A 20,348-nucleotide genomic window follows, 5' to 3' on the forward strand; every position below is an offset into this window, starting at 1 on the left:
ATATACCTATACTGTATATTCATGTTAATCAAATAACAAAATACAAAGAGAAAATCACTTCTGTAGATTAAGTATATTTAAGACTATGCAGTGGTATTATACATTTGATTATTCAATTTCTGTTCCTGAATACTGTTAGACGTACATGAAAAACATTAAGATAGCCCAACATTTAATTTGTATCTTTGTTCAACTCGATTTATCTAATGTAAAAAATATGTTAAATAATGTTTTTTTTTCTTTTTCTCTGCAGATTCACACGCCTACAAAATCACCCTAATCATTGTAGAATTTTTTTTTTTTTTTTTTTTACAAATAGACCTATTCATCTGGTGAAACTGTTTTCATTTCACATCGCAGGAAAACTATGGAAGCTTGTTTCCGCCACAGAATGAAAAATAAAAAGAGGTAATTGCGACTTTTTATCTCACAATTGTGACTTTTTTTCTCATAATTGCGAGTTTACATATAAAGTCAGAATTGCGTGTCATAAAGTCAGAATTGCGTGTTATAAAGTCAGAATTGCGAGATATAAAGGCAGAATTGATTGATATAAAGTCGCAATTGCGTGTTATAAAGTCAGAATTGATTGATATAAAGTCGAAATTGCGTGTTATAAAGTCAGAATTGTGAGATATAAACTATTCTGAGGGGGGAAAAGTTTTTTTTTTTTTTTTCTTAGAATTGGCCTGATAACTCGTAATTGCGAGTTTATATCTCACAATTCTGAGATAAGATGTCAGAATCTCGAGATATAAACTCGCAATTATGTGTTATAAAGTCAGAATCTCGAGATGTAAACTCGCAATTGTGAGAAAAAAGTCAGAATTGTGAGATAAAAAGTCTCAATTCTGTCTTTTTTTCTCGCAATTGCGACTTTATTTCTCACAATTCTGACTTCATATCTCGCAATTCTGAGATAAAAAGTCGCAATTATTATTTATTTATTTTTATTCAGTGGTGGAAACAAGCTTCCATAGGAAAACAAAATATCGCATTCACAATGTTAGTTTTTTTCCAATATCATGCAGCCGTATATCGGTGCAAGTCAAAGTTGCGAAAAGATAGTTTATATAGTTGATAATATATATATCCTAGGCATAATACAGAGAATCGAACATGTAAGCTCACATGTAGACATTTTTAAAGCTTTATCTATTGATTCATATTACATATTATCTGTATATTAGGGCTGTCACAATTATTTTTACGTGCTTAAAACCCACAGTTAGCACAAACAAACTAAACTAAAACATACCTAGCTATCCACCAAACCCGGCACCATGGTATAGGCCTGGGACATTTAGTTGTTTTTGTTATGTTTATATGCAGACGTTGGCAGGAAAGCCAATGTTTTTATGGTTACGTTTTGTTTTAACATTAATCTTTACATTTAACATTTAGGTTAAGCTTAACGACAAACTCTTTTTAGTGACATAAAATGACCCTTTCGTCACTTAAAGGAGGTATTTCCTTAATAATAATGCAATAATGTTAAAAGTTGATGCTGTGTGAACCTCATGGAGGATGAGCTTCTGTTTCATGATGTCCCTGTTTGTTGTCTACTTTCTGTCAGTAAACGATGACAGATATAAAACATGAAACACAAAAAGATAAGCATGCACAGATTGCTAATTAATTCCTCTCATCACAGAGAGGATGACCATCTCTCTCCTGAGATTACACAGCAAGCAGACACAAAGTCAACAATAGGGTGAAGACATGCAGAATGACGTAGAGCAAACTATTCTGGTCAGACTCAGACGGTCCCTTAAATCCTTCAAATCCAGGAGACAATGCTAGTTAAGGATAAAGACTTCTGGGCCTAATCCAGAGAGATACTGACTCTAAATGCTAGAGGCAAATATACAGAATATCTACACTAATAAAAATAATTTTGTGGTGAAGTAAATACTACATGAAAAAGTTAGTTCAGGCAAGAATTTAAAAAACTAAGTAAATTCTATATTAGTATTCAATTCAAGCGTGTCGAAATTAAAGCCTAAATATCAACGTTATAAAATTAAGTAAAATTACTCAACTTTTCTGATACTGGTGTTCCCATCATGCAATACTTAATGAGGTTGATTTTTCACTGGTTTCCAGCTGTATTTATTTACACTGTTTTATCATTGCTTTTGTTGTTGGGATTAGTAACTTGCCATTTTGTGACATTTAAAGTTCATTTTCTACTCAAAATTACACATTCAAACACAAAAACGATCCATCAAATGTTACCGTCATTGTGTATTGTCTACCAAGTATTGAGGTTTCTGCGTTCACATGATGTGTAGTTTAAAATATACAAATATGTATTATTTACTTAGATGTTTCAAAGTAAAGCTTTGAAAAAAGTGTGGTTTAATTCAATGTTATATTGTTTAAGTGAAATGTATTGCAAAGAAAACATCAACTAAATAGATATCACTCAACCTTTTTTATTAAAATGACTTATTTTCTTTGTTAATTTCACGTAACTTAGTTAAGTAGAGGTTACTTAATTCCATATGTGAAATTTACTTTAAAAATATGCGTGCAAAAACTTGCCAAAGAAAAATTAAAGGTGCTCTATGTAACTTTTCTACTAAAATGAATCCTTTTTTTATTGCCTGTGTGTGAAGAGGTTGTAATCACACATTAAAATGATCCACTTGTCGAGTTTTGCTATTACCTCTGAAGGCCAGTATTCCTATTTCTATGTGAAGTCTCCGGGTCGGATTTACCGCAAAATCCAACGGATGTGACGTGCATGCGCGCTCCCGAGCCTCTCTCCTTATATACAGTCTATTGTAGACGGTCAGGGAGTTACGTCCGGTTAAAGGCGCACGTTTTTCGGCTTATATCTCAGTCAATCTTTGATCAATATTCCCAAGACTCTAATCGTTCGTAGTGCTGGACGGGGCCTTTCGAACGAGCCCACCCCCGAGGTCCAACTCGCCCGGCTCCCCGAGTTATAGCCGTTCGAAATCGGGGGTCCCAGCGAACGGCGATCCGGTAAGGGGCATCCCCGAGGCCCGCCACTCGAGCGTTCGGGCAAGGGTTCCCCTGGGACCTCCTCCCCCGAATTTGAGCTCTCTGGGTCTTTGCGTTCCAGAGATACGAGCGATTTTCTTCTGAGATCGTGACGTCACCGGCGTCCGCAATTTTGCAGCGCGCCCGATGGTTTTCTGCTAATATCTCCGCGAAAACACCACCAAAAACTATGGAACTAATATGGTTCTTTTCAGCTCGACTAGATGGTCCCAACGAGCTCGGTGCTCGCCGAATCCGTCTAGTATTCGCCAAGATATTTGCGTAATAGACGGTATTGTCTATGAGTTCGAGCACGAGCGCTCTTGTAAAATTTGGTTGCAATCTGAAACATCACCACTAGAGGCCGCTAAAAGTTACATAGAGCACCTTTAAGTAAATTTTACTTATTGTTTTTTTTTTCAGTGTAGGTTTGTCCCAGCTTGCATTTCCTCAAACACACTAGCAATCAATCGTGTCGTTTTCATTACCACAGGTCTGCACATATCACATATGCTTATCAGGGTTTAATACATCAACAAATCATTTTTGGGAGGAAATCACTCACAATTTTTTTTTTTTTTAAATCACAAAATCGTGAAAGATTCTGTTGATTTAAATTTTTCTTTCAATTGAAACGGATCATCGTAAAAGAACAAATGCAGGGTGGGACATGTTTATGCATTAAATGTTTATTGGATGTTGAGATTGACACAAGATGAATATTGCATGAGCGGGTGAAATGATCTGCATGTTGTTTTCACCAAAAGAAAAATAAAATAAAAAAGGAATCATGTGCAATTTAACTGTTCAATATAAGGTCTATAACACGCATTTAGAAAATAGAGTGAATTTCATGCTGACTTCATATCTAATTGCAGTTTAAAAACAATATTTTTTTTTCATTTACCGCACACTGAATAATCATCCATCTAATAATTATGAAGTTAAGTCTATTTGTTTACCAAGGAGACAACATTGTCAATGAGAAACATGCTTGAGATGAAATATGAGACAATGAGACATGTGATGTGTGAAGAAAAACAAAGAAATAGCTAAATAAATATCACATGAGCAGGCCGATATTAGTCTCGGTCTCTAGAGGATGTCTGCCATTCAGCTTCTAAATATCCAGACACTTTCAGTCTGTTACATTCGTCTTACAGTATCTTTCCTCGACTCAGAGCTCGGTCAACACAAAACTATTGACAGTCAACTGCAAAGAGTAACATGAGAGGGCAGAGCTGACCTACTTCAGACACACATATAAGTCAGATTCGATTCTTACTACTATCTGTATTTTGCTCTTTGACCACCACAGATCCACACCCTAAACGGCAGAATTAGATACATGAACAATGTGGTCCACCTTTGTATCAGATTTACATGCATACACTCGTATCATTGAGGGGTTTATGGAGGCCAGTTAACCTGATCTAACTTTCCAGGGCTGAAATCTGATCCCGTCACGTTTATTCTGACTGCTAAACTCCAGATTAGATGAATTTTAAGTTGCAGCCAAGTGAATGCCACGGCCCGCCTGTTGAAAAGTCCAACTGTTACATCATTCATGCCCTGTGGAACCGGACTCTTTCACAAAACCCACAACGAACGGCATGACCCACTTCGTGACAATACAGTCGGGTTGTGTGCCGGTATATTCCCTGCATGCCTCCCAGCCCTGATACAGGAAACTTGTGCAAATGTGTATTTCTAATGTTATCTATCATATTCAAATGATCCTCTCCAACTCAATTCAATAATCATAACAAAAACAAAAATGCTAAAATGATTTCAAGACCAGTGTTGGAGTAATGCATTGACAAGTAACGTGAGTTACGTTATCAGATTACTTTTCTCAAGCCACTAGTAAAGTAATGCATTACTTTTATATTTACAACTAAATATCGGAGTTACTTTTATGAATAAGTAACGCAAGTTACTTTGTTTTCCCATGTATTGACTGACAGCTCTCCTGTCCTCATGTTGAGAGGAATCGTGAGAGGCGTTGTGTGTGAACATGATGTTTATTATAGTTCTAGACTAAAGTAAGCATGCATTTACTCATCTCACTTGCACAAAAACAGATCCAGTTTCCTCAAAATGAATATAAACAGTGAAATGCAAAGTCAGAATATTATGCAAACATGTATGTTAACACAAATCTCACATTATTAACCAATGTAGCCTATTTGGTGCTGACCTTCAAATACCACATTCAACCATACAAATAAACAAAAATGACTAGTTAAACATCACATTTGTTAATTTTTTTGTTGAACTTTCTTCTCCTGTGTCCTATTCTTCTGCAATCCAGAATGCCAGCGAAGCCGAAACGTTTGTGTGAATTTGCATTACCTTCAACATGAGGCTTATTCATTTCACTTTTGTAGTGAAACGGCCTTTACATTTGCAAAAAATATAATTTTTTGTAATTAAGGCAAACAAACAAACCCAGCCCAGGTAAGAAAAAAAAAGTAATGCAAAAGTTACGTAATGCATTACTTTCTTTCCATAAAAATAACACCATTAGTTACTTTTTAGGGAGTAACGCAATAATGTAACGCACTACTTTTAAAAGTAACATTCCCCAACACTGCTCAAGAAGACAAAGACAGGGTAGCAATTCTCAGCTGCCAATATCGCACAGGGATGTTATCATTCATATAAAGAAAGTGTGGAAGAACAACAGTAAGCAGAATATGTGATCTGTAAATGTTAGTGTGCGCAGACTCCTCATCCCTGCCTGATGTCACTTCCCCTCTCTTTATCTACTTCTACTAAGTAAACTTGGGAGCGCAGGTGCAAAACCTATGAGATACAATTTTTACTAATCTTATGCAATGCAACCTGTTGCTGCAGTAATACTGGTTAAATATCCTTTAAATCTACTCCCTCATTATATAATGTATATCGTTTATATAACACATTACAGCATTTATATATAGCACAGAATATATTGGTATTATGCAACAAGGGATCAGTCAAATACAACGTAACACAAAACACTTATACATTTCTACAAGAAAACACATGGGAGCCAGATTCACCCTTATTCTAACATCAATCTTCCAGCTTTCTTTACAGCTACAAGTCAAACACTATTTCTAAAACGCCATCTAACTTCAATGTCATAAAGGCCACAACCCCAGATAACATTTACAGTAAATAGACATACGGTATTCGTTTTACAATTCATCGGTGTGAATGAAAAGTGTCTATTTACAGAGTCGTAACGTTACGTTATTAACGGTGCGGCGCATATGAGCGATGATAGTGTAATAAACACATTAGTATTCGATCACAAATGGACCGCGGAGACATTTCAGTTAGCTACTGGTTTCCAAACACTTTAATTATGTGCCACTTACTTTCTGAGAGTCCATTACGAGGTCCCCAAAATAACTGAATTCAGTTCATGAACAGTGAGAATGTCGGCAGCAATGAAGGCGCCCGATGATTCCCTATGGAACAAGGAGGAGTATTTCTGCGCATGCGCAGTGTGCGCGGTATGACGTCACTTAAGTGTGGGCTCGAGGAGGGATTGCACGGGTTGAATGACGGTCGGTAACAGGACAGGGCACAGATCTCATTTGGCTTTAAGTTCAAATATAATGTCAGTAGATTAAGTAGATTTGTTGCTATATTGATTGAACTGTGATATTTATAACAGGGAAGTTTGTAGTGCCCATCTGAGTTATTTAAGTTTATTTGAATAGGGACAGATACAAAAACAGATCAACTTAAACAGTTATCTGATGTATGTATCATAGTGTTTTAGCTAAAGCTAATTCACAACACTTGTCCCTAGTAGGGCTTTTAGTTAAAAATAAAAATACAGACTAACATTATTATAAATGTATACAGAGAGAGCACAATGCAATAAATAAAAATGAATGAAGAGATGCAGACTGATCGCTTGGCATAGGTCACGATTTGAACATTGAACAGTAACACCAAGCTGGAAAGAATTAATTAGATGATTTGACTTTTAAACTTAAAGGCAGGGTAGGCAATTTTGGAGAGGCTAGCAATAGCAAGCTAGCTTTGAAAGCACATGATCCCACCCTCCCTTCAGAGCGTCTACAAAGCCACGCCTCTTTCAAAACGCACACAGCAGAGTCTGCAAAGTGTCACACGAGACGGCTTTAAATTACCTCACGTCTCAAAGCACATGACACTACAAATTATAATGAACGTAATAACTTACAGAGCTGAGGCCTGTTTCATAAAAGACGCTAAGAAAAGCAGGGATTAAACTCCAACACCTGACTTGAATGAACCTAACAAATAAGTTGGGGCTAAAGCGGTTTCATAAAAGGTAACTGAAGTTCACACAATCCCATTAATTTGATCCAGGTTTATCTAGATAATTGCATGTGCAGGCTTTTATTAAGCAGAGGTCGATCATGGATCAAATCAATCCACCATCAAACAGCATATTGTTTGTGCTGTTTTATGTGTTTGAGATGGTGTTTTTCTCAGTGCAAAACTTACATTTCACAGGTATATATTCTCCATCTGTACATGTTATGAAAGTCGTGCAAATATTTCTATTTTGCTGCTAAACTTCACATTGAACGAGCGCTGTTGCGCGCATGTGCACCAAATAGGAGCGCAATAATTCTGACTAAAATATAAATTTTTCTTGGAAAATTAATATGCAATATTTTTTATATTTAGATCACTTCTATTATCTATTGCTATCAGGATGTGAAGACATTTTCAATCAGAATAACAAAAAAGTGTTTATGAAAGAATTGGCTACCGTACCTTTAAGCTGAGAAAGCCTGAGCCCCAAACAGTGCAAGAAACAACATTAACAAGAAACAACATAAGAAAAGCGTACTCAACTTTTTTAAACCATGTTTACAAGAAAGCTTAAAGTTAATCTTTTTTCAACATCCAGCTTTATCCAACAAAAATAATGAAATAGGTAGTCAACACAATAGCGTGAAACGCTATTATATCAACACAGCACTTATGATAGATTAACAACAAAAAGAAAGGGTAACTTTAGTTTAGGGTCCAGTTCTCACTATTAAGTAGTTGCCTATTAACATGCATATTACCAAGATATTGGCTGTTTATTAGTACTTACAAAGCACATAAATGCCTTATTCTGCATGATCATGTTCTACATCCCTTAATCCTATAATACCTAAACTTATCAACCACCTTACTAACTATTAATAAGCAGTAATTAGGAGTTTATTGAGGCAAAAGTTGTAGTTAACAGTTAGTTAATAGTGAGAATTGGACCCTAATCTACTTAAGCAACACAAATTAATCAATTCACAACAACACTGTAGGCCTACCACAATAGAAAAAGGCAGCAGTCTGACACACCACCAGAGGAAAAACCAAAGACACGCCTCAGTGAAGATCAGTGTATTTATCCTCCTTTCCTCTCCTCCAAGACCAACAGAGGAGTCCCTGATAAGACCTTGCACCTGACACTACTTTACCAACCTGAGACAAGAGAGAAAATGAACAGCTACTGCCACACAGTGGACTAACACAAACATGACACATCAAGAAATTCAGTTAGTATTGAACCTTTTCAGAAATATGAATAAAAGTGTGTATTTTATGTTGCCTATTCTGTAAAAAGCAGCTGGTTAGTGCACCTTTTCACGACTTTCGCTTTTACACAAAAACTAAATTAGCGAATGTTTCCACATCATCTGTACATGCTATCATCAGCGATATGTTATAATTTAGCAGTAACATACTGTTCTTAAAGGGATAGTAAATCCGAAAATAAAAATTCTGTCATCATTTACTCACCCTCAAGTTGTTCCAAACCTGGCTGTATGCATTTCTTTCTTCTGCTAAACACAAAACAAGATATGTTGAATGTATGTCTGTAACAAAACAGTGTATTACCCCCATTGACTTCCATAGTATTTATTTTTTGTTCCACACTAGTCAATGGGGCCAATCAACAAGTTTGGTTACCAGGGTTAGGGTTAGGGTTACCCGTCTCTAACCCTAGGGTTTGTGTTCAGCAGAAGAGAGACATAAATTCATACAGGTTTGGAACAACTTGAGGGTGATTAAATGATGACAGAATTTTTGTTTTTGGGTGAACTATCCCTTTAATTAAATTGTGTTTGTGTTGCCAATTGCCAGCTGGTTCTGTTGGTCGCTTTGTGTTGCTAAGCTCTGAAAACAGCTGATCAATTTTATGACATTAACTTAATAAAAACCGTTTTCAAACTAAATTACTAACAGGGTTGGTTCCACAGGATTGTTATAGAGCTGTTACCGGGAATAACAATCACTGATGCTTCATTAACCGTGTTGTTCATGGAGCGACTCCGCCATTGGCTGGTTAACACGTCAATCAAACGCTCAAAGTTGCAGTAAAGTAGATGAGCCAGTTTGGAAGAGGAAGTTGTCGGGTAATTTGTGAATACATTGGGACAGTGAGATCAACTGGACTCGCCATATCTTTGGGAAAGTTACTGTGTTTTGAGACCGAATGGAAGGGCGACAGGACAGTTCACCCATGGAGGCTTTCGACAAGGACGTGTTGGAAATGACTGTTGAAGATGTGTATGACATTTCCTACGTGATCGGCAGAGATTTATTAAAAGTCAACACAGGTGGCCGGGAATTCTCGGATTTACAGTTCAAAATCGTCCGTGTGTTGGAGATGTTTGAGACAATGGTGAACAAGTACAATCTGTCGATGGAGGAGCTGAGGATGGAGATGGATAATATGAAGCGAGAAATGGACAGAGTTGTAGCAGAAGGTTCAAGTGGTAACGTTAATACTAACAATGTAAGTGGGTTATGTAAAGTTCAGAGCAAAATTCATAAGGTGTTTATATAGATATCATATATAAATATATATATATATATATATATATATTAGTGCTGTCAAATCGATTAATCCCATCTAACATAAAAGTTTGTGTTTTTACACTATATGTGTGTTTATATTATTATATTTATGTGTGTGTGTATACTGTATATACACAGACATTCATATATGAAAATGTCTGTTTATATACAGTATACACACATATATAAATATATTATTATGTACTATAGATTAGTACTGTCAAATCTTTTAATCGCAATTAATTAAAAGCATCTCAAATAAAAGTTTGTTACACATGTGTGTAGGCTCTATATATATATATATATATATAATGTATATGTGTGTATACTCTGTACACAGACATATTATATAAATATAATTACATACAAACATATCAGTGAGAGCATATGTCGTAATTTAAGATGGAAAAGTGCTGTTTTACAGATGTTAGAAATGTCACTTTCAAATAAAAGATTGCTATCAAATAACACACCCAGGTTCCTAACTGATGACGAAGACGTAACAGAGCAGCCATCAAATGTTAGACCATATTCTAGGTTATGTGTGTAGGTTTTTGGTTTAATAATTAAAACCTGTTTTTTTTGAGAATTAAGTAGTAGGAAATTACTAGTCATCCAATTTTTTTTATATCAACTATGTATTCCGTTAATTTTGTGAATTGGTATGTTTCGTCGGGGCGCAAAGAAATATAGAGCTAAGTATCATTAGCGTAACAGTCAAAACTAACGCCATGCTTCCTAATGATATCTCCCAAGGGTAGCATGTACAAGATGAAAATCAACGGTCCTAGTACTGAGCCTTGCGGTACTCCTTACTGAACTTGTGATTGAAATGACATCTCTTAATTTACTGCTACAAACTAATAACGGTCAGATAAGTATGTTTTAAACTATGGCAATGCAATTCCACTAATGCCAAAGTAATTTTCGAGGCTATTCAAAAGAATGTTGTGGTCGAGAGTATCAAATGCAGCACTAAGATGGAGTAACACTAATAGAGAGATACAACCATGATCGGATGATAAGAGCAAATCACCTCTAATAAGAGCTGTCTCAGTACTATGATATGGTCTAAAGCCTGAATGAAATCTTTGCAGATATGATTTATTTCTAAAAAGGAAAATAGTTGTGAGGTGGATACTGCTTTTTCTAGTATTTTTGACCAAAAAGGGAGATTCAAGATCGGTCAGTTTTTAACTAGTTCTCTAGAATTAGGTTACGTTTTTTTTAATAAGAGGTTTAATAACAGCCAGATTAAAAGTTTTTGGTACGTACCCTAATGACAATGATGAATTAATAATTTTAGGAAGAGGAGCTATGACTTCTAGAAGAATCTCTTTAACATCTCTAACATGCATGATGTTGATTTAGATGATTTAACTAGTTTAGATAATTCTTTCTCTCCAATAGCAAAGAATGAATGGTCTTGTTCCTCAGGGTGTCTATAGCACGTAGTCTGATCATACTGTAGTAGATGGTTGCATGGTTATAATTTTCTCTTTAATAGTATCAATCTTGCAAGTATAGAAAGTCATTATACTACTGTGCTGTTTAGAAACGTCTTAAGTTGAAGCTTTATTTCTCGTTAATTTAGCCAATGTATCAAATAAATTCCTAGGGTTGTGTGTTTTTCTCTTCTAAGGGAGTCACAAAGTAAGCATACCTGCCTTTTTGTATGCAGTATCATTATCCTTCCACACAATGCAAAATACCTCTAGTTTTGTTTTCTTCCAGCTGTTTTCCATTTTTCTGGCTGCTTTCTTGAGGACCTGAGTGTGCTTCTCATTATATAACTCAAAGGGATAGTTCACTCAAAAAGTTGTAATCATATGCTCATATACATTACATTATATACACTCACCTAAAGGATTATTAGGAACACCTGTTCAATTTCTCATTAATGCAATCATCTAATCAACCAAGCACATGGCAGTTGCTTCAATGCATTTAGGGGTGTGGTCCTGGTCAAGACAATCTCCTGAACTCCAAACTGAATGTCAGAATGGGAAAGAAAGATGATTTAAGCAATTTTGAGCGTGGCATGGTTGTTGGTGCCAGACGGGCCGGTCTGAGTATTTCACAATCTGCTCAGTTACTGGGATTTTCACGCACAACAGTTTCTAGGGTTTACAAAGAATGGTGTGAAAAGGGAAAAACATCCAGTATGCGGCAGTCCTGTGGGCGAAAATGCCTTGTTGATGCTAGAGGTCAGAGGAGAATGGGCCGACTGATTCAAGCTGATAGAAGGGCAACAGTGACTGAAATAACCACTCGTTACAACCGAGGTATGCAGCAAAGCATTTGTGAAGCCACAACACGCACAACCTTGAGGCGGATGGGCTACAACAGCAGAAGACCCCAGCGGGTACCACTCATCTCCACTACAAATAGGAAAAAGAGGCAACAATTTCCAAGAGCTCACCAAAATTGGACAGTTGAAGACTGGAAAAATGTTGCCTGGTCTGATGAGTCTCGATTTCTGTTGAGACATTCAGATGGTAGAGTCAGAATTTGGCGTAAACAGAATGAGAACATGGATCCATCATGCCTTGTTACCACTGTGCAGGCTGGTGGTGGTGGTGTAATGGTGTGGGGCATGTTTTCTTGGCACACTTTAGGCCCCTTAGTGCCAATTGGGCATCGTTTAAATGCCACGGCCTACCTGAGCATTGTTTCTGACCATGTCCGTTAGGGTTGCCGCGGTGAGGAAAATTTCCCACCGGTTAATCGACGTGTCACAACACCGGTAATCCCGGTGTCACCGTGGGGGGCAGGGCGGCGGGGGGTTAAATAGCTTTTAAATGCGTGCGCGTTATACTTTCACTTTCGAAATAAGCGTCAATTGGCAATTCAGCATCAATTGCTTGAATGGACAAAAAACAACAACTCGGCTCGCTGATAATAAAACTTTTATTTATAGACAGAACTTTTATTAGCATAACGAACGAATAAAAATAACCCCATGCATAGGCTGAAAATCGTCAAACTGTGGGCCCAAACAAATAAGAACCATAAAACGTTTATTAACGAATAAGAAAATAAAACAGGCCTAAATAAATTACACATTCCGCCATTATCTTGCTTTTCTGTAATTTGACTCGTTCTCATCTCCACACGTGCTAAATGGAATCCTGATGCTTGCTGATCTGTGACGTGACTGGCTCTTGGCACGCACTGCGCAGTTCAGTTTTTAATTATAATGTATGCTCTCTTCTGAACTAAATAATTGATAATTATTATTTTTAATTAATTCAAATAAATATTTTAGCAAAAACGAATACTTTAAAAAAGTCACGACATCGCGGTGTCACGGTGGGAAAGTGATGTCACCGGTGATGGGGCTTAAAACCGGTAACACCGTCAACACCGTTTATCGCGGCAAGCCTAATGTCCGTCCCTTTATGGCCACCATGTACCCATCCTCTGATGGCTACTTCCAGCAGGATAATGAATGCACCATGTCACAAAGCTCGAATCATTTCAAATGGGCTATATGCACGCATAAGTTCCGCGTTTGACACAAGGATGCTCTTGCATTTCAGGTTAGGGAGATTTAAAGTGGAGGAAAACCGAGGAAAACGGGATTATGGCAGAGTCTTAAAAATGTACTGTCCTCTCGTCTTTGAAACGAAACTTTAATACGTTTAGATGTAATTTAGATGTAAAAACTAAAGTTTCTTTGGTATAGCAATAGAGTATAAAAAGCAATATAAATTCTCGGAATAGCATTGGACTCTACGATCGGCGGAAGTAATCCAGCATCCTTAGACCTTCACCGGAAATACCGCCATGCATAGAGCCCATTGGTTTCTTGAACATGACAATGAGTTCACTGTACTAAAATGGCCCCCACAGTCACCAGATCTCAACCCAATAGAGCATCTTTGGGATGTGGTGGAACGGGAGCTTCGTGCCCTGGATGTGCATCCCACAAATCTCCATCAACTGCAAGATGCTATCCTATCAATATGGGCCAACATTTCTAAAGAATGCTTTCAGCACCTTGTTGAATCAATGCCACGTAGAATTAAGGAGGTTCTGAAGGGCGAAAGGGGGTCAAACACAGTATTAGTATGGTGTTCCTAGCAATCCTTTAGGTGAGTGTATGTTACTAGTCTTATTGTGAACATTCATGCATATAGGCTATTTCTTTTTTCAACCTTGTAATCTTGTAACAAATGAGACTGAATATTTTGACTGTTATTTAAAAGGGTTTATTTCCAGTTTGTGCAAACACTTATTTATACATAATTCAATATATATATTTTAAATTCTTTTATAGGAAAGTATTGGGCCAAACAAACTAGTTGTCGACTTAAAAGACCCAAACAGACCAAGATTCACCATGCAGGAGTTAAAGGAGGTTCTGCAAGAGAGAAACAAACTCAAAGCCCAGCTTATGGTGGCCCAAGAGGAACTACAGCTCTACAAGAGGTAAACAAGTCGATTGATGCACATTTACAGGGTTGCAGAGCAAAAAGAAAGAGATTTTTATAGTTGTTTTAGATATGAAAATGAAAGTCAGTAAGGTCCAATGTTCTTCAAAAAATACATATTATTTTTCAGAATATAGACATGCATATAGATGTGGATTTACATGAGGTCAAATGTAGCATCTGATGTGCTTGCAGTGGGGTCCTCGGGTCAGAGCAAAGCATGGTGGAAATAAACCTGGACACGCTTCCTCAGTCAGAACCAGAACCCTCCAGTATTATAGAGGAGGACAAGGAGAAGAGCACTATTCAGAAACTGTGAGTGTTTGCCAATTTCTGCACGATGCCACATGCCTTGAGCTCTGTGCATTTCCAGGTCTATCTTATTTTGATATTCAAATTATTACACTTATCAAGTTTATTCAACCAAAAGTAGCTATTAATAATAGGGTTACACTTAATTTTGATATACCACTTTCGACATTCTACTAACTACAAGTAACTACATGTCAACTAACTCTCATTACAGTATTAGTAGACTGTTAGGTTAAGGTTTGGGTTAACACTGTGCGATTTATTATAGTCCTTTACGATTGTTGCTTGTAGGGTTGCCAACCGTTCCGTATAATACGGAATCGTTCCGTATTTGACACATAAAAGGCTTGTTCCGTATTGAACTGATACGGAACGCACTTTGTTCCGTATTTTTGAGAATCAATTCAGTGCAAATTCATGACAGACGCATAGCTTCTAATATAGCCTATATGTCAGACAGACTAATGAATGAACGAAGACCCGCTGCTATAATGGCAAATTCGGGGACTTGGCGCCACCTTGACGGGCTCTGACGTGTAATGACGTAGAGTAGGCTCATTGGTCGCACGTCAGAGGCGCCCGCGCCATTGGATGTGCATTTGCCGCAGCGCAGCCTGAGCGAGCCAGACGCTCAATGTGCGAGCTGTGCAGCTGCAAATGCATTTTACAGGCTTCAGTAAATCGAGTAAAATGTGTTTCCCGAAGACATTTGTAGGCTATGATAAGAAAAACTACTTAATTTTTTTATTTTTTTACATTTTGCACCGGAAAGAACATTCTAGAAGTCTAATTCTATTGAATAAGTTCGCACAAGGCTACAGAAAACTGTTGTGTTTATTTTTCTTCAAATGCAGTCTCAGCCGATGAGTTTCGAATGTTATATGTTGTATTTGTTTAAGTTAAAAATAAACGTATTATAATCTAAACAAATACATGGTTCATTTTTGGCAAAATGATCATGATGGCCTTTATATATCTGTGTGGTTAAGTCTTGTATATTGATTAAGCCTACTTTGCTATTCTATAAATATATAGGCCTAATAAGTTGCATTATAATATGATATAAAATGTATGAATTTCAGGGGGCATGTCACTACCACATACCCCCCACCCCCCGTTCCTTATTTCCATTTCAGAAAGTTGGCAACCCTAGTTGCTTGTCAGTATGAACATGATCCTCGCTGTAGTCCATGTCACACTGTAAGATCTCAGTTGTCATTAATGTGACTGTACGGGAGTCAAGACGCATTAAAAATGGACGCACGCAAGAAAAGTTGTCCAAAGTTTTGCATTAGCAATCAATGACACGTTCGGTGACTGTGAACTGCGTTACACGCGGGATTGAAATGGTGGCTACAAAGAAATCTCTAACGTTAATTTTGGTCATGGCCTGTCTTGAAAAACCACGCCTGCCGCACTGAAAAGTCAAGCCAAAACGTCTCAATCGCCCCCCGGTGGCCGGTCCTAGTATAGGTCCTAAACCCCGCCTCCCCGTGTTATTCAACGGCACGTGAGACCAACTAAACAATTAAATTACACTTCAAATATCGTTTTTCCAAATACGGTTTCTGTCATTTACTGTAGTTTTTATCACGCTGATGTAATTTCAAGTGTTTGTTTTTAAAATAAGTTTGTTTTTAAGTTAGTTATCTAAAGCGGTGGTGTGACGTCATGATTGACAGCTGTGATTGACAGGTTCTCTGAGCGAAGTAGTCACTGAAGCACCAACAGACTTTTTTTCGGGATCTTCGGAGGACTGAGGAGATTGGAGCTTTAAATTTAATATCTAAATTTCTATAATTAATTTAAATAAAGTGCAGGAGCAGCGTGTGCTTGCGATTGATTCAGCGAGAGTGAGGGCGGGGCCTTGATTTCGCAACTTTACTTCCTGCTCACGACTGCGCAGGTCTGGTCCCGAGATCGCTACTGCGCACACTCAAGTCCCAAGATGTCAGCGCCATATCGGGACAATGGCGGCTTCACTTCTGACCAATGGAAGAGAGGGAAGGGGCGTCGTCCATCTTTTTTATGTGAAAAACGAAGACACTTTGACGGCCATCGTAGGAGAAATCACACTGCAGGACTATGAGTCAAATCTTCTGTAAAATTTGATCGGAACGGTCAATTAATCATTAATCATTAAACATGTCAAACTAACGATCAAAGACTTCTGATTTTAGCCTTGGGTCAGAGGATTCTTTTAGGATTTGCAGAATTTGTCTCAGACGGCCAAAATCGCATAGTGTGCACCCGGCTTTATAGTCAGTGTTTTGGGGAGCATCAAAAAGTGTTAGCAGATATTACACAGACAGTCTACTAATACTCCAATGAGAGTCAGTTGACATGTCGTTGCAAATGTACTTATAGTTAGTAGAATGTTTCAACTATCGAAATAAAGTGTTACCAAAAGTCTTTATTTTCTTACAAATGGCGTAAAATACATATGCAAGTATTGCAGGGTCGTGTGTGTGTGTACCTGTAAAGTGTACCTTTTTCATTTATTGAAGCCTCATGTGAGTGGCTTTACCAGTTGTGAGAGGTTTGGAGACTTGCCCACTGGAGTTTGTCCAGCTATCTCGAGTTTGTCATGTACATTTGAATCATTATGATGCATAGCGTTTTAAAGCGGCTGTATTTTGTCTGTATAAGAAATGTGGTCTTTGAGTGTCAAGTGAGCTAACCAAAGACCACTGTGACAAAGCTCCTCAAGATGGAGAGAAACCCATCCTCCTCTGGGAACAAATTATGTCCAAATTACAATAATATTTAGCTCTGTAAGTAACAGAAGTCACGTAGTAAATGAATAGAGCAAGTATGAATTCAGTCCTTGTGCATCTTGGCCATTTGATGTGTTTGGCAGCCTTGATAAATAAGAGCAAAATGGAAAAATGTTGTTCTCTTGGTATTGCATTCAAAATATTCACGAAATTCTAACACCTAACGTAATTAATTAAACTTATTTGGTGGTGTAAATTTCAAAAAGTTTATGGCATCACATTTCCTTCTTGAAGCATCAGTGAAAGTCTGCACCTAAATGTTTAAGATGTTTATGACATTTCTCAGCAGAGATTTATTAAGCTTATTTTCTACAAATGTCTTGCTCTGAAAAATAATGCATTTTTGGCTCAATGTTTTTCTTGCTGACGAACCATTTCTCTCTCTTTTTCAGGTTCTCATTTCGACGAAAGTAGTCATCTGCAAAACCTAACCAGGATTTAATACAACAAACCAAGCGAAGCCCTTTCCAGCAGAGCGAGGACTGGAGAGATGCGATGAAGTGACTCTTTTAAACAATACTGACCCATTTCTGGCTGGAAATCCTTTGCCTAACTTCTACTTTTTAAATGAGTACGTTTTAACTTCTTTATAACTTTAGTTCATAATTGAGTGTGAAGCCAAACACGAATGAGTAGATGTCAAAAACACAAATGTAACTAACATCCATTTTCATCTCCATTCTTTCAGTACCCCAGTATGTTTTACTGTATGACATTACAATAATCATTTTAATTCAGTCATGTTATAATTAGCACAAAGACACAGTTTGGAACTGATTTTGGTGATAATACTAAGCATATTATATAGAAAACACCTTCAGACTGAATCTGTTGCAACGGTTGACAAGCTTTTAGACAGAAAATATATGACTTTGCATATCACTTTCTATTCCTAATTTCAATAAACTAGGGATTGCGGAGTTAAATTTAAGAGGTACTTCAACTAAACTACTATTTTTTTTTTCTAAAGCACCTACCACGTAATAATATTTAATACATCTCAAGGTATATGAAGTCGTTAATTGTGGGCCATATGAATGTAAATATTTTTGTACCTCTGGACAATTATGAAAGAGGGTTATTTTTCTGCAATGATATTAAAAAATGCTATTCTTAATATCTGGACCCTGTTGTTTGTACATGGATTACGGTGTTAACATGGAGTTTCTTAATATATTATTCATAAGATTAAAATGCTTTAATTTATTAAATGTAAACAAAAAAAGAGAAGTATATCTAGCTCTCTTACATTAGAAATCAAATAATGTATAATTATTTTCCTTGTTTGAACTGATATGTCCAACTTGTTGAAATGGAAGACGAATGATAAAATGAAAATCAAGTATTATGAACCAGTTAAACCGATACACATTTAATATCCAGCTTTTGTTATTATAAGGTCCAGAAAGTACTTGTTTGGCATGTGACGATATTGATGTCAGTTGCTTGCTTTTTGCCTATTGGATGTTTCATATTAATTTTTTTTTCATGTTTGAAATGCAATAAAATTCTTTGGTCACAAAAAAAAAAAAGTATAATGACGGAATTATTTAATAACCAGTAATATTAATTTCTAATATAGAAGGGTTTACAGGGCTCAGTTTTCTAGCGTTACGCTCCTTTACGTTGGCGCCTAACAATGGGTTTTATTTGGATTGCAATGGGCTTTATTTCAAGAATAAATGAAATTGTTTTATGATTAAACTGAACTGCCTAAAACAATCATTATGCATTTGTAGCTGAACATTTAACACCATTCATTTTTAAATAAACGCATGCGTGCTTCTGTAATGCTGCAAATCCTTATAAAACTCAACTAAGGTTTAAGACAAAGAACTCAACACTCACAGTTAAAAAAAAGTGGTATAATTGCTTCACAATTAAACAATTTTGCCTATACAAAATGTACAGTAACTATACCCATTTGAATATTCTCTTATCCTTAAAGTCAAAGACTGATATTCTTAAACATTACACATTAAAATGAATAGTTAACCCAAAACAAGAAGCTTTCGTCCTTTACTCACACGTGTCAATCCAAACATTTACACCGATCCTTCAAAACACGAATTTTGATAATCTTTGATCCAATCATTCCTTCTTGAAGCTTAAAAATGTGACTCCACCGACTAGACAAAAACCACTAAAACATCCTTCAAAATATCTGTTTTCTTCTGAAGAAAACCAAGTCCTAAAAGTTTGGAACATCGTAAGTGTGAGTAAATTTAATTTGAGTGAACTTTCCCAAGCCATTAAAGGGATAGTTCACCCCAAAAATGAAAACTCTGTCAGTAATTACTCTCCCTCATGTTGTTCAACCCTGTAAGACTTTCGTTCATCTTCGGAACACAAATTAAGATATTTTTGATTAAATCTGAGTGCTGGATCACTCCTCCATAGACTTCTAAAGGATCGAAACCCAGAATAGTTATTAAAGACATCGTTAAAATAGTCCCAAGTGACTACAGTGGCTTAATCTTAAGTTTATCAAGCGACGAGAATACTTTGTGCGCAAAAAACAAACAAAAATAACGACTTTATTCAACTATTCATTTCCTTCTCTGTGGGCCTCGAGATTTCACGTAGTGTAACAGCGCAGCGCTTCTGTGTTGTACGTCACACGCATCACACACACAAGACCAGCGTCGGCCAATAGTGAGCCTCCGTGTGACGTACAACACAGAAGCGCTGCGCTGTTACACTACGTGAACTCACTCGAGGCCCACAGAGAAGGAAATGAATAGTTGAATAAAGTCGTTATTTTTGTTTGTTTTTTGCGCACAAAGTATTCTCGTCGCTTGATAAACTTAAGATTAAGCCACTGTAGTCACTTGGGACTATTTTAACGATGTCTTTAATAACTATTCTGGGTTTCGATCCTTTAGAAGTCTATGGAGGAGTGATCCAGCTCTCAGATTTAATCAAAAATATCTTAATTTGTGTTCCGAAGATGAACAAAAGT

The 20,348-nt window shown here is 36.8% G+C and overlaps 2 protein-coding genes across 5 annotated transcripts in view; one reads left to right on the plus strand and one right to left on the minus strand.

Moving 5' to 3' along the window:
* Window positions 1-6,494, minus strand: part of fsd1l (fibronectin type III and SPRY domain containing 1-like) — a 66,435-nt gene extending 59,941 nt beyond the window's left edge. For all 4 annotated transcript variants that reach the window (XM_056232786.1, XM_056232785.1, XM_056232784.1 and 1 more), the window contains exon 1: window positions 6,381-6,494. In XM_056232786.1, coding sequence (XP_056088761.1) covers window positions 6,381-6,395 — 15 coding nt within the window. In that variant the 5' untranslated portion in view covers window positions 6,396-6,494. The remainder of the gene's footprint in view (window positions 1-6,380) is intronic.
* Window positions 6,495-9,382: 2,888 nt separating this feature from the next.
* rilpl2 (Rab interacting lysosomal protein-like 2) lies at window positions 9,383-17,849 on the plus strand. The gene is made up of 4 exons (XM_056232834.1): window positions 9,383-9,799; window positions 14,144-14,295; window positions 14,493-14,612; window positions 17,779-17,849. The coding sequence occupies exons 1-4, from the start codon at window positions 9,497-9,499 to the stop codon at window positions 17,798-17,800; spliced, it is 597 nt and encodes a 198-aa protein (XP_056088809.1). The 5' UTR covers window positions 9,383-9,496; the 3' UTR covers window positions 17,801-17,849.
* The last annotated feature ends 2,499 nt before the right edge of the window (window positions 17,850-20,348 follow it).

The sequence above is a fragment of the Rhinichthys klamathensis genome, unplaced genomic scaffold (assembly GCF_029890125.1).
Source record: "Rhinichthys klamathensis goyatoka isolate OS25496 unplaced genomic scaffold, OSU_Roscu_1.1 h1tg000356l_1, whole genome shotgun sequence".
NCBI lineage: Eukaryota > Metazoa > Chordata > Actinopteri > Cypriniformes > Leuciscidae > Rhinichthys > Rhinichthys klamathensis.

Coding starts and splice junctions, on each gene's coding strand:
- rilpl2 (XM_056232834.1), top strand. CDS start 9,497: ATGGAAGGGCGACAGGACAGTTCACCCATGGAGGCTTTCGACAAGGAC. Junction 9,800..14,143: donor GTAACGTTAATACTAACAAT/GTAAGTGGGTTA, acceptor ATTCTTTTATAG/GAAAGTATTGGGCCAAACAA. Junction 14,613..17,778: donor AAGAGCACTATTCAGAAACT/GTGAGTGTTTGC, acceptor TCTCTTTTTCAG/GTTCTCATTTCGACGAAAGT.